The sequence below is a fragment of the Protomyctophum parallelum genome (genome assembly GCF_964188405.1).
Source record: "Protomyctophum parallelum genome assembly, chromosome: 21".
Lineage (NCBI taxonomy): Eukaryota > Metazoa > Chordata > Actinopteri > Myctophiformes > Myctophidae > Protomyctophum > Protomyctophum parallelum.
Genome location: NC_139713.1, coordinates 35,006,769 through 35,020,974, shown reverse-complemented (window position 1 = coordinate 35,020,974; position 14,206 = coordinate 35,006,769). Strand labels below are relative to the sequence as shown.

Genomic DNA, 14,206 nt, shown 5'->3' with positions numbered 1-14,206 from the left:
GCAAAATAGTTGAAACATGTAGTAAACATACTATTTTCTGATTTGTTTCAGTTATCCAGGTGGCCTTTTCCTCTTTCTGTCTTGTGAGCATTGTGGACAATACCATTTGCCTCTTGGTGTCCGTGTGGTTTCCAGGCCCACGCAGGCAAAATGGAACCATTCAATGGAACAGCCGGTGTTGTCACAGCCTATCATCTTGCCATAGGAGACCTGGTGACACAGACAATAGGTGGGCTCGTTGAGCTCCACCGGCATTTCCAAAACACCAGAGAGATGCACATTCCCAAAGTTGGCAGTGTTGATGTTGATCTCTCCTGGTTGAAGGAGTTTGACTTTCTTCTGTTTGCTCATGGGGCTGCCACCTTCATCTGAACTCCTCACTTTCGACTTGGTTTTAGCCACCTCCTTCTTCTGCCTGAAGTCACTTTTCTTCCCCTTCCTGGACGAGGAATCATAGTCGGTGCGGCTCTCATTCTGCTTCTCTTCCTCTTTCATGTCAGTCTGGAACCGTGCCAGGTCTGTGTCCAGACGATTGATGTGCTTGTCAACCATCTCATAGGTCTGCGTGGCCAGTTGTACTTTATCATCTCCAAACTCTTTGCATTTGCTGTAGGACTGCTGAATCTGCCTGAGTATGGAGAGTCTCTGTTCAGAGGACAGAGTCCAAGCATTGGACGTGTACTCTTTAGCCAGGGAGTCTATCTGGCTCTTCAAATCCTCTGTGTGTTGATCCAGGTCCCTCATCACGTTTAAGTTTTGCTGCAGTTCGAATGGCATATTCTCAATGCTATATAAATAATGCTCCAAATACTTTCCCGCTGGCATCTTGAAAATTCTAAAAACTTAACTAACAAGACAATTAGACCCTTATGTTGTCCTGTCATACATTATGATAGATTGTCCGGAAATCCTACGAGGTTATGGGGTGTCAGAGAACCCAGATTATGCCCAGATGTGGACAAGCCTCAGCACATATATGGACATGCCTGACATCAGCGCAAATCGGTTTGTGTAGTGTGTGATGTCAGACCAGAGCTCGATCAGCAAGAAAAGAGATGGAGAGAGAGAGGGGGGGAGAGAAACTATAAAGAGATAAAGGTCCTGTACCTGTATCAGTAATTCTTTATACTGTAACCAAACTGTATTGCAGACTAAAAGGAAAAGACAAACCTGTTGCTTTGCAATTAAATTGCAATATGTTTGCACGCTCCTAAACCTTCAAATTCTGATTCTCTCTTTTTTTTTAAATAGTTATGTTGCTACATGTATATCAATAGCTGATGAGACACAGAGAGCGTGCCGGCATCAAAGGTAGAACAACGTATAGGTTGCACCAGGGGTCAATTACATGAGTTTAATTAATAAAAGAAGGAATAGGGGTAACCGTGGGATCAGAGGCATATCTACATAGAGGCAAGGGGGGTGCCCTGGGCGCGGCGGTCGCAGGGGTGTGGTCAGCACTCGTTTGCTGCACCTGGCTGGCAGGTTTTATATTATATTCGCATTTTTGACAGAGACGTACAAATATACACTTCTATAAACAAAAAACAACCAGGAAATCATCATGTAAAAGAAGTAAAAAGGGGAAAACATATACAGTAAGGGGAAAAGGAGGTGGGGGGGAGAGCCGTCCGTAGGTGCCCTTTGAGAGCGGTTTTGAAGGAGTCAAGGGATTCACATGTCTTAATGGCTGTTGGTAGGGCGTTCCACATTTTGGTGGCATAGGAGCGAAATTAACTTAGTCCCTTGTATATTGTATATTATCTTTAGAATGATACTATGTACTTATGTTCCTTTAATCTTTCCTTCTTTGTTAGGCTCTAAAGAGTGCACAAGTTGTCCAGAGGATTTCTGGTCCAATCCCCAGTGTGACCACTGTGTCCCAAAGAGCATTAGAGTTCCTGTCCTACCATGAGGCTCTGGGTATCTCCTTGACAACCATCTCATTGGTAGGCACACTTATCAGTGCCGTTGTCCTGGGAATCTTCATCTATCATCGAGACAGCAACTCAGAACTCAGCTTCCAACTTTTGCTGTCACTCAAACTCTGTTTCTTGTGTTCACTTCTGTTCATTGGCCGTCCCAGGCTCTGGACTTGTCAGCTGAGACATGCAGCATTCGGGATCAGCTTTGTGCTATATGTGTCTCGTCTATCCTGGTAAAGACTATGGTGGTGTTGGCCGTGTTCAAGGCCTCCAAGCCTGGGGGTTCATACATTCTGAAGTGGTTCGGTGCTGTGCAGCAGAGAGGAACAGTTCTGGTTCTTACTTCCATCCAGGCATCAATCTGCATGGTCTGGCTTGTGTCTGCCTCACCAACACCTCATAAAAACATGCAATACCACAGTGATGAAATAGTCTGAGTGTGGTGCGATCAACAGTTGGTTTTGGAGTTTTGTTGGTTTACTGACACTCCTCAGCTTTGTCCTAACATTCATGCCAAGGAATCTTCCAGACAACTTCAATGAACAAAGTTAATCACTTTCAGCATGTTGATCTTCTGTGCCGTGTGGATAGCGTTCATTCCAGCATTTACTGTATCAGCTCTCCAGGCAAATATGCAGATGTAATGGAGCTATTTGCATCTAGTTTTGGTCTCTTAGTGGCACTGTTTGGACCAAAGTGTTATATCATAATTTTGAAACCTGAGAGAAACACTAAGAAGTCCATTATGGGTAGAGGGGCCACCAAGACGTAGAAGCAGTAAATAAAGGATAATACATTTCCTGTGAAGTGTTTTGGCCGGTTAGGGTTCAAGGTTTCAAGGTTGTTTTTTATCTTGTGTATAGGTGTAGTATAACTTATTTTTGTTGTGCTTCCTTCAGACTAATAATATAATAATATCATAATATCATATCATCATCATGTAGCAGTACACAAAAACATATTCTGCAACCTTTTCTGGGCTTAACTAAATTGTGTTTTTTTCCCCATCCAGATGGCCATAACCAGGTTCTCTCTCAAATGTATCCTGTTTTGACCATTGTTTGTATGTATCAGCCTTCATATAGCAGTGCAGAGGAATTATGGTATGCGTTTTCTCATAATACGCCTATGCCATCCAGGCTCCTGGTGAATTATCTTCTTCTTCTGTATTTATTTGATTAATTATATTGGCCATGCAGTCACATGTGATATTATAGTTTTCCACCAGCAATGGGGGTAATTGAGTGTCACTCGGCAATAGGTCCCATCTGGGTATTTAATGCCACACATACCATTGTTCTTGTACCCTGAAGAAGGCAGTTTGTCTGTCTGAAATGTTGGTCTCATGTGTCCACAATAAAACCTTTGCCATTGGCACCAGTGTGCATGTGCAGCTATAATTTTCTTTTATTCCTGGTGAATTATGACCATAAAACATTTTCTTCTGCATGCGTTTTTGAATACTTTTAATATTTTTAACCATTTGGATGCCTTTGATGGAGTGTTACGTCAATTAAAATCCAACCATTGTCTGCCTTTATTCGGAATTCTCCCTCAATTAAAGTACTTTATCGATATGAAACGGTTTAGCTGAAAATCAACTTTTAACACTGTCCCGGTTGATAGGCAACGCCTTGCATTACAGGAAACGTGCACACGCAGTCCTATTTAAAATGGTAATGGGACATTTCTGAAACTATGAGCGTTGTCCGTGGTTTAGATTTTTTACTTAAAGGACCACTTCACCACTTTTCAACCTATCTTCATATAATTTGTCCTCGCTAATAATCATGAAAAAATGGCGCAATTTCTTTCTACTCAGTCTGTGTCTCATAGGAGGGCTGTGGGCAGTTTAGAAACCGTCTTCCAGGGACATCATCGATGGGGAATACAAGCTAATAGAAACTGCAGGCTTTCTAGTCCCGAAAAGTTTCAATGTGAAAATGGAAGCCATCGTTCTCACGATAATGAAAATCTAAACATTTTTGTAAAAAAATCTGGTTTAAAAAAGAATCTGCCTAATGATGATGTCACTGGAAGACAGTTTCTAAACTGCCCACAGCCCTCCTATGAGACACAGACTGAGTAGAAAAGAAATCGTGCCATTTTATCATGATTATTAGTGAGGACCTATTATATGAAGATAGGTTGAAAAGTGGTGAAGTGGTCCTTTAAGTAAATGTTAAACTCTGTTAAACTATTGATACTTTTCCTTAAGTAAAAACTTTAAGTACTTTTTCCACCACTGATTTTAAATGACAAGGAAGATATCTGAGAAGTAAAACATGTGTGAGAACTGAGAACTCACATGATGTTTGCCATATTATTTAATCTACTTTAGATCACCTTTCCTTTTTTGAGCAGCGGTGTCTAGCACTGCACTGTCTTAAGACAGTAGCGACTGTTTCTTCAGCTCTTTATCTGACCTAATCAATCAACAGACCTCCGGTAACTTTCATGTCACATGCAGAACAGGTCTGTTTCCTATTGATCAGAGCTGTAGCTGTTGGCAGGTATAAAAACTGTGAATCCCTGTTGCTCAATGAGCCAGATGAGCCTGGGTTTTGGCATTGACAGTCGGTAAGTTTTGGCTCCGTTTACTTTTTTTTCCAAATGATTTAACTGATTGCTGTCAACATATTGTCTTTTTTGTAATTTATGTGTAATCTCGGCCTCATTGTAAATTAGGGTCTCCCTCAATGATCTCTCTTTAAAATAAAGGTTGAATGAATGAATGAATGAATTGCTTATGCTCCAGTGATGTCATTACGATGAATACCGGAAGACTCGACCCGGTGCTTGCCCGTTTTTCCTCCCGGAATTGTCACCAGTGAGGGGGATAACTTTGTAATATGCTATTGGCTGTTTGTAGTCTTTTTGGAAAAATATAAAAAGATACTCCTGTAGAAAGGCTATATTATTTTACTTATATTGACCCTATAAACAATTTAGTATTATTTAGTATATGTAAGGTTTTGCACACTCAAATGGTACCTCGTCAGAATATCCCCACATATCCTACAACAACTTCTGTGAACAGACTTCAATGTAGTAGATTTTCATAAATTATATTTGTACTTAGGCTGTCTGCTGTCATGAAAGTTTATAGTTAGATAAATTCAAAGTCCAGCCGTCTGCTGTCCAGCCTCTCCCACCCCTCACATTGGGGACATTTCTGGGAGGAAAACAGAAACGGGGCGAGTCTTCTTGTTACCATTACGATCACTTTTCTAAGGCCTAACCACTTTGAAGCTATAGCTTCAGTTCTGACATCCCTGTAAATCTGGTTCTTCTACATTCTCCGTCCTGTTAACAATGCCCAACATGATGAAACCAATTCAGAAAGTAAAACCATCTGGACACTGCTGGACACTATCTGGACACTATCATGGAAAACGCAGGGTCATCGCTGTCTCCCAACATTGGAGGATCTAGTTCCCCTTCATTTTCGAATAACCAGAGCCCCGTGGTAACGCCAAGAGGTAAGGATTGTTATCAATCAACACTGACAAATTACATAGAATTATAAGTGCAATACATTGCTTATACACAGATTAGACATTTTATGAGAAGAAAAAAACTATCTTCTCATAAGGAACAATGACACAAATGCTTGTCCTCCAAACAATGTCTTTCATATATCAATTGATTACAAATATACACTGCATATGATACAATTGGTATCCCCAGAATTACTGGTTACCACAATTAGATCAGAGAGAGTAATCTTGGCTGACATTACATGCCATCAATTGTTCCTGTCTTTAGGGAATGTGTAGATTGTAGAACATGCAATTACCTTTATTTGCTATGAGTGCAGTCAGTGCAAAACACTGAAGGATTTTAAACTAGCCGAGCTTTAAAGATAATAAAGATGTCTGTCTGTGCAGCAGGGATTATGCCTGATCTGCTAGCTATCTTCGGTGTCATTCTGCACGCACCAAAGATAGCAGATCTAAATGTTAATGTTCACAACACGTGACATCATGCTGCATGCTGTGTTGTGTGTTGCAGGCATGTGCACACATAGACAGAAAAAGGGGGCTTGAGCCCTTGCCCTTTTACTACAGCAGCATTTTGCATTGAAATAATTTGTCCTCTGTTTAGAAATCCATGTTGTCATATGCTACATAACATCTCCAGTAGCAAAAAGGTGTGGGTCGCGCCCCCCAAAATAGCTGATCTACAAGCTCTCAAATATCTCAAATATTATTATTTCAATATTGAGCGCTTATAGATCCGCTATGTTCGCCCTTAAGTTAAGGGAGGTCAGCACATCTGGGCACATTTGGGCAAGCTTGGCTATGGCTGAATTTAGCCCAAGGAGTGTTTTTCGGGCAACACTAATGCTTGGAATGGATTCAGAATCATGAAAAACTCCTAGTTTGAAACATCACATGCTACTTAAAGCATAATGAAATTTAGAAAATGTTGCCTTATAGCCTATATAGGTTGTCAATGGTGCCCATATCATATGGATTTATGTGTGTGACCTCAAAGATCGCTGCCTCGGATGTCCTAGCTAAATCATTAGAGCATGCCTTGGGCTACATCTGTGCAAAATGTTACGCTGTTTGACGAATTAGCACAAAATATCCCTATGCTCATAAGGATATAGTATTATGTATTCTCTCTGACATCAGCTATGTCCCTATTTTGCTTTCAGAGAAGCCACAGGGAGAGGAGTCCGTTCAAACATATACAGAGGTCAAAGTTGATTCTACCCATAAAGTCACAGACCACTACAATGTACTGGAGAAACTGGGAGAGTGAGTGTCTGTGATGGCTAATTGCTAATAATGTTGTAAACACACAGCTTACATCCGTTCTCTCTGATAACATGATACTATCTCAAGCCAATTTCTAGTTATATTAACAAACACATTTCTTTCTTACTAAAACCGAACAAAAAGTATAATTTTCTTCCTTAGGGGAACGTATGGCCAGGTGTTCAAGCTGACCCACAAAGTGACAGGTCGTGTGTATGCTGGAAAGTTCTTCAACGGTGGCCGTCGTACCAGGGAGAGGGAGGCAGCTTGTAAGGAAATAGAGCTGATGAACCACCTCGACCACAACAAACTGGTTCGCTGTTTGGCAGCATACGACCTCAAACCTGAGATGGTCATGGTCATGGAGTTGTGAGTATAGCAACATAATAATGTAGCTGTAGCAGTATAGCGAAAATAACAGATTTTTAATTGACACATTTGATGTGATGTGTCACATTTTCCAATTGAAAAATCTGTTATTCTTAAGTTGGTGAGCAACGCCACCATGTAGCAAAGTATAAATGAGGCTTCGGTCATGAAGCAGTAAAACATAGCATTGTACTGCATTGCAGTAGGCCTACATGTTGTGGTTTCACACAGTTTCATATGGTGTATACAGTATTACAGTATTAGACTATTAGGAAGGAATATTTAAGAAGTGCAAGTACATGTATTATAATAGTCATTCTGTCACTCTGTGTGCTATCTCTGTAGCATTGAAGGGGGGGAGCTGTTTGAACGCATCGTGCATGACGACTTTGAGTACACAGAGCCTGTCGGTCTGGGTTACATGCAGCAGATCCTTGAAGGAATCGGGTACATGCATCAGAAGAACATTGTCCATCTAGACATGAAACCTGAGAACATTGTATGTGTTGACCACACCAGCACCTCCATTAAGATCATTGACTTCGGAATGTCCAACAAACTGGGTGAGTAAAATAAGTGATTTGCTAACATTCATATAACGTATAGCCTATGCATCACCCACATTTATATCTATAAATGCACCAAGTCTCTCTGTGTGTGTGCGTGTACGTACGTCTGTAATCCACGTAACCCGAGAACCGTTCGCCCCACCGACAAATCTGTTCTATCTATTCAAATTCGATATACGCATTCCACACCCCCCACAGGGAGTGCAGTGCCTGCCTGGTGGTCGATCGGACCCACAGTTGTCCAGAACTGCCACAAAAAACCTATGCCCGGGATCTGGACCTGAACACCCCTATATCTCCATATATGGAGCTGGCCTGTCATCATAACACTTCATAACACTCCATATAAATAAAGGGACACACAGATACAGAAATATCCATATATGGGCATAAAAGGGACAAGGATAGGTGGGTATAATGGGTACTCTTACACGGGTACAACGGGTATTGCATAGCCGGGTGGGGCATGGATCTCCAACTTCCAACATTATCGACTCTGCGCTCTAAGCCGGGCACCGGTCTAGTCATATTCAATCTGGATCATTTTAAGGACCGACCATAACCCAATACCAGATATGCCCATATATAGGCATATCATTTTGACATACTATGGCATATATGGAGATCTGGTTGTCCAGAGCCACAGATCAACCATTATTCCCATAAATGGCCATGTCACATGACTCATGTGCATACCGTATATGGGACGGATAGACTCGGCAAGGATTCGAGGGAGTGCCGTGCCTGCCGATGACTCTTTCAGATATGCGGTTCCAACCGATATACAGGGTATGGCTGGGCATATACTAATGTCATCAGGGATCTCCATACATATGGGCATAAAAGGGACACAGGCATACGGGTACAATGGGTACTATGACAAAGCCCCGACACTATGGCTCAGACATGTCTGTCGGATCATCGGGTTGTTAAAAAAAGAAAATGTGATTTTGTGTGTCCTGACCCTTTAAATTCGAGATTTTGGCACCACTGAGAGCAACTTTTTAGATTTAGGCTTGGATTGACGAAATAGTTAAATTACCACAAATGCATTTTAATGCTGTATTTATAACATTGATTGCAGACCCCAATACTCCTCTAAAGGTGTTTCATGGAACCGCAGAGTACGTGGCCCCAGAAGTCCTCAGCTATGATCCTGTGTGCTTGGCCACTGACATGTGGAGCATCGGTGTAATCTGCTATATATTGTGAGTAATTAACTTACCCCAGTTTGAATTAGAAGCATGGCTATATTTTGAAGAAGGGTCCATTCAGCCTACTCTTTTTTAACTTTCCATAATAAGTCTAGAATATTTCAATGGTGTGTTAGCAAATGAGTGGGTGGTGAATGGTGATAGTGAATATCTGAGTGGAGAATATGTCAGAAAGTGGTTATTTCACTAGTTGGAATGAACACACCATTGTGGAAAATTTAAAGATTTTATTGAATGAATGAATGAAATGATGAGGAGGAGAGTGGGGGGAGCGGGGCGTGGGTTCCGGGGGGGTCGCCGACCCTGGAGTCTTTGGGGAGGGGGTCGTGTGGCGGTCAGCCTGCGGTACACTTGGAGGCGTGATCCCCCCGTGGGAACTGTGAGGAAGGAGGTGAGGAGAGATGGAGGAGGAGATGGAGCAGAGGAGATGCTGCTGGTCCTGTGGTGGTGATGAGGATGGTGGCGGGATACGAAAAGCATAGAGGATGCTGGGTTGTATAGGGCGGGTATAAGTAGGCTCAGGTAGATTGGCATGGAGGGCGGAGGATGGCGTGAAGGTATGGTCAAGGTGTGTTCCTCCGCCTCCTGAACATCTGTTGTTCCAACTCCATATAGTGTTACACTCGGACACGCACACTCTCTCTCTCAAACTCTGGCAGGCAGAGCTGGATGGTTGGCATTGGTAACGGTAAACATTATAAACAATATGACCTCTATATTTTATTGATCTTTTATTGATGTGCCTTGATCTGTATACACTAGTCTACACAGTATAGTAGACATGTGCCTGTTTCTCAGTGAACTTTTTACTTTGTTTGCCACCTGTGGAGCTCAAATATTATATTATATATATATTGTGTGTGTGTGTGTGTGTGTGTGTGTGTGTGTGTGTGTGTGTGTGTGTGTGTGTGTGTGTGTGTGTGTGTGTGTGTGTGTGTGTGTGTGTGTGTGTTGTGTGCTCCTCAGACTGAGTGGTGTGTCTCCATTCCTGGGTAACAGTGTCATGGAGACCATGGCCTCTGTGACAGCAGCCCGGTGGGAGTTTGATGGGGAGAGCTTTGAGGACATCACTGAGCAGGCCCAAAACTTCATCAGCTCCCTGCTCAAGAAGGACACCAGGTAACATCAGGACACCTAGCATGTGTGTGTTATAATGCCTGACTGTGGTCTTCTGACTTCCTACTTCTTGGGCCCGATTAACTAAGCTAACTAAGCTGTTTACACCCATATTTTGGCTGGTAAAGGAATTTTCCAAACTTCCTATGTTATAGTAGTCTAGAATAATAAGGCATTCTAATGACATACAGCAAGCTTTGGTCCCGTGTAAGTCTACATCGAAGCAGACTTGCCCCTGCAAAATTCAGAGACAAAAAAGATTACCGAATCAGACTACTAACGTGGGAAGTTTGAAAAATTCCTTTACACCATGGGTGTAAACAGCTTAGTGAATCGGGCCCCTAGTCACCCAGTCGTAAAGCTTGAGAAGGGTTGTCTTATGTCTAAAACTCCCACAATTCTTTTTATTTAGGACACTAAATGACTCCTTTAAATTTGTGAAATTCACAGTTGTCAGTGGTTCGACGATGTTTCTTTTCAGATACGGTTCTAGGATCTTTCTCCTTCTCTCCTCTCCCTTCTTTCCTTCTCTCCTCTCCTATAGCCTACTTTTCTTGTGCAGCCTCTAAGTGTTTTCTCCTCTGCTAAACTCACATATCTGATACATTTTCCTAATCCTTGGCACTGACTTCACAAACATTCACATATCTCTGCTGTCGGGAAGAAACCTCTTAACTCCAAAATGTTCATTTTTCAGGAAATGAAAATTACAAATTTTTCAGGAAATTAAGAAAACCTTATATTTTCAAAACAAAGCACTACTGCCTCATCAAAGTTGGTGTTGTGAGTTGATATATTGTCAATTACTTGCATGAGAGGGGGAATGGTGGTGGAGTTAATTGCTTTAGCAGACAGTTTGAGGTTCCAATGGAATTAAGTTAAAGGTATATTCAGTGATTTCACTCAAAAATCCTTAGGTTTCGTTTTTGGCTGTGGGACCCAGCCTTTTGTCCAATCAGGATAGAGAGTCAAAAACGAAACCTAAGGTTTTTTGACCCCCAGGGGTTAACTGGGGACAGGGAGGAACTCCTTATATGGCCAGCACACTCTATAGTAGGGAGGATTATCACAACAAAACAAAAAAATAAGTGATATTTGAATTAAGTGAAATCACTGAATATACCTTTAAGGTTTTGTCCAAAGTATTTTTTAGTACTTTCCATTGGTTCAATATTTTCGAAACAACACACAGACGGGTGTTCAATAGCACTGATTTATGCACAAAAATAAATGAATTAGGCGGTTTCCTCCCGACAGCAACGATATCCTGTCTAGTCGTAGTCCATACAGTTATCTCTGGAATAGAGCCATTGCATCAGCAAAATATAGCAAAAACTAAACAAATTTTAAACCTCTGTGTTCTGTTCCAGACGAAGGTTGTGCTCTAAGGAAGCCCTGGCTCACCCCTGGATGGCAACGTTTAACTCGGTAGACTCCGACACTGGCAAGAGCCTGTCCAAGGAGAAGATGAAGAAGTTCCTCGCTAGGCAGAAGTGGAGGGTAGCCTGGCTTTTTTGCCTTTTTGATTTGAGTTGCTATTTTACCCTTTTATTTACTGATACTGTATATTAGGAACTGACCAGTATGACCACAACTATCTGTTGTTGACTGCAGCATCTAGACCAGTAGTTGTTGCAGGAAGGGAAATAATGTCTCATTCAATTTCACTCATAACTTTTCAGCTATAATCTCACCATCTCACCACAAGCTTACTTCTTCAAATGCTATATGGTTTTTTCCACTCTTCACTGTTGACTTATGATATTCTAGTTTAAATCTCTTCTTTTTGTGCCTCATACAGAAAGCAGGCAATGCCGTGGGGTTCATCACGAGATTGGCTCTGCTCTCTAAAGCAAACAGCCATGGATCACCTACAAGCTCCCGGGAAGGTGAGAAACTCAATACTTCCTCTGGGTAACAGGACAACTCACCGCTTTTCGGTTTTCCTCTCGGTTTTGAGGGTTGGGAGACAGCTGGACTTTGAATATCTCTATCTATAAACTTTCACGGCAGCAGACAGTTTAAGTACAAATAGAATTTATGAAAAGGCTACAGTGAAGTCGGTTCACAAAAGTTGTTGTAGGCTATGTGGGGATTATCTGACGAGGTACCATTTGAGTGGGCAAAACCTTACATTATACTAAATTGTGTATAGGGTCAGTAAAATGATAAAGCCTTTCCATTGGAATATCTTTTTATATTTTTCCAAAAAGAATACAAACAGAACAATAGCATATTACAAGTTATCCCCCTCACTGGGGAAAATTCCGGGAGGAAAAACGGGCAAGCACCGACAGATCTCCTCAGTGGCTCAAAACAAGGACACACACACTTTCTGTGTAACATCTTTTATTCAACATCTTTAAAGGTTAAACTCTCATAATACTCCTTCTGTCCCAGATTGCCCCTTGACACCAGAGACAGAGCAAGCACAGACAGAGCAAGTTCTCCCAGAGACTACAGGACCAGACAGTGACACAGGGCTCTAGAGCTTGTCTCTCCTGTCACCTACAAGGTATATAGTTACACGTTTTGTAATTTGTATTATTATTTTTTGCCTTAGTTAATATTTTTATTTATTTATTTACACAGTATGCTTTGGAAATTGGTTGGTAATTATGCCACGAGTTGTAGGCCTACTTGGCGTACACATTGACTGACCACCCTTAGTACAGGCATATTTTCGGATGAAATTGTCATAGTTTCAGCACTGAGTGGGTCACCTTTGTTCTCCATTTCAATTGTTTCGTCAATTCTAACTCTGCCACCCCTCTGTCTTGACAGGCTACCTGGACCCAGAGGTGATCTGGCTGTGTGGTGAGCAGCCTGTGGTTGAATCATCTAGAGTGCAGATTGAGTATGAGGAAGATGGCCACTGTACCTTGGTCCTGGCCCAGGTGGACCCTGGTGATGCCAATATTTACACCTGCAAAGCCACCAATGACCAGGGGGAGGCAGTCTGCTCTGCCAAACTCATTGTGAAAGAGTAACAATGTATCATGAGTGTGTATGGACAACAATTCAACGACCTGGACGACAATTCCCATAATGCTTTTGTTACGACTGGGGTCGTATTCTGTGCTGTGGTCTTATACTGTGATGTGGTCCTATGCTGTGACATGTCTTTCTGCCCTGGTTTGGAGTGGTGCGCGCGCCCCGTGCATCGCCCAGATGGAGATGGCATCGTGAGCCTGGGCGTGACTGAGAGGATGCAGAGCGCGGTGGACAGCCGTGATTGGTGGAGAAGGCCTGAGTCCCCACAAGACATCTCAGTGGCTAACGAGGGTGGCCTTTCCCCTACATAAGAGAGGAGCAGAGGAGAGTGCGGCACGCAGGGGACAGACCTGTCTTCCTCGGCTCCCAACCGGCCACCGCCCGCCCTTCCTTATGTTATGTTTTGTTACTCTGAGTTTTTTTTGCGTTGTGTCCAAACCTGAATAGGGGATTTTGAGTTTCGTTGCCCGTTAAAGTCCTGTTTTATGTTAAGGAGGTAAGCCCATGTGTTTTGTTTTGTTAGGGAAGATTATTTAGTTTCTAGTTATTTTCTTATTTAATCTATCAGTTGCCTTAAACTCCTTTACCCCTTTTGTAAATATCATTTTTGTTAATAAACCTATATTTGCTTTTCAACCCTTGTTTGAGTGGCTGCTTGGGGGTTGGGGAAGGCGGGAGCGTCATATTTCATGTTGGGTACCAGATCCCCTAGACTGGTGCATAACACTTTGGTGCACTGCTCCTCCTTGCTTGTAGATAGGGGGAGGGCTGTTTTACTGAGACATGTAGTCAAGGACGGAAGTGAGCCCAGTGTCCATGACATCATGGATACTTTGAAATACTAAAATATCTAAAAACACATATTGCCCACAAAAAAAGTGTTTCTTGTCTCCCAAACATCATTAAAATAAGATTGTGGTTGCAAAAGGGGTGAAGTGTCCCTTTAACGTTCACCTGAAGGAAGAGAGAAAGCGAGTCAGGAGGAAACTGTAATGTTTCACTGGGTCAGTCAAATAAAATGATTTGAAATGAAATTAAGTTGTCTTTGTATATTGATTTATTTATTTTATTCCAGTATTGTCCAAATGAGTTAGAGTTGTAGGATCCGCTGTTACACAACAGCTATTCTATGTTATTATATTGTGTTGTTGGTATATATTTATTAAATGTATATCATTAAATATTCAGAAATGTGTTTTCACAGAATCAAAGGTTTTATGGTCATGAATCTCCAGGATCCTGAATGGCTT

The 14,206-nt window shown here is 41.9% G+C and overlaps 2 protein-coding genes across 2 annotated transcripts; one reads left to right on the top strand and one right to left on the bottom strand.

The window, feature by feature from the left end:
- Nucleotides 1-51: 51 nt before the first annotated feature.
- LOC310878964 (inhibitor of growth protein 4-like) lies at nt 52-828 on the bottom strand (the record flags this gene model as incomplete). The annotated part of the gene is made up of 1 exon (XM_083793380.1): nt 52-828. Exon 1 carries the CDS (start codon nt 823-825, stop codon nt 52-54), a length of 774 nt encoding a protein of 257 aa, XP_083649506.1. The 5' UTR covers nt 826-828.
- A 4,485-nt stretch (nt 829-5,313) lies between these two features.
- LOC310878963 (myosin light chain kinase, smooth muscle-like) lies at nt 5,314-12,952 on the top strand (the record flags this gene model as incomplete). Its single annotated transcript, XM_083793379.1, has 10 exons — nt 5,314-5,407; nt 6,592-6,694; nt 6,857-7,063; nt 7,409-7,626; nt 8,717-8,840; nt 9,846-9,965; nt 11,333-11,462; nt 11,764-11,851; nt 12,363-12,434; nt 12,747-12,952. 10 exons carry the CDS (start codon nt 5,314-5,316, stop codon nt 12,950-12,952), a joined length of 1,362 nt encoding a protein of 453 aa, XP_083649505.1.
- Between the last annotated feature and the right edge of the window lie 1,254 nt (nt 12,953-14,206).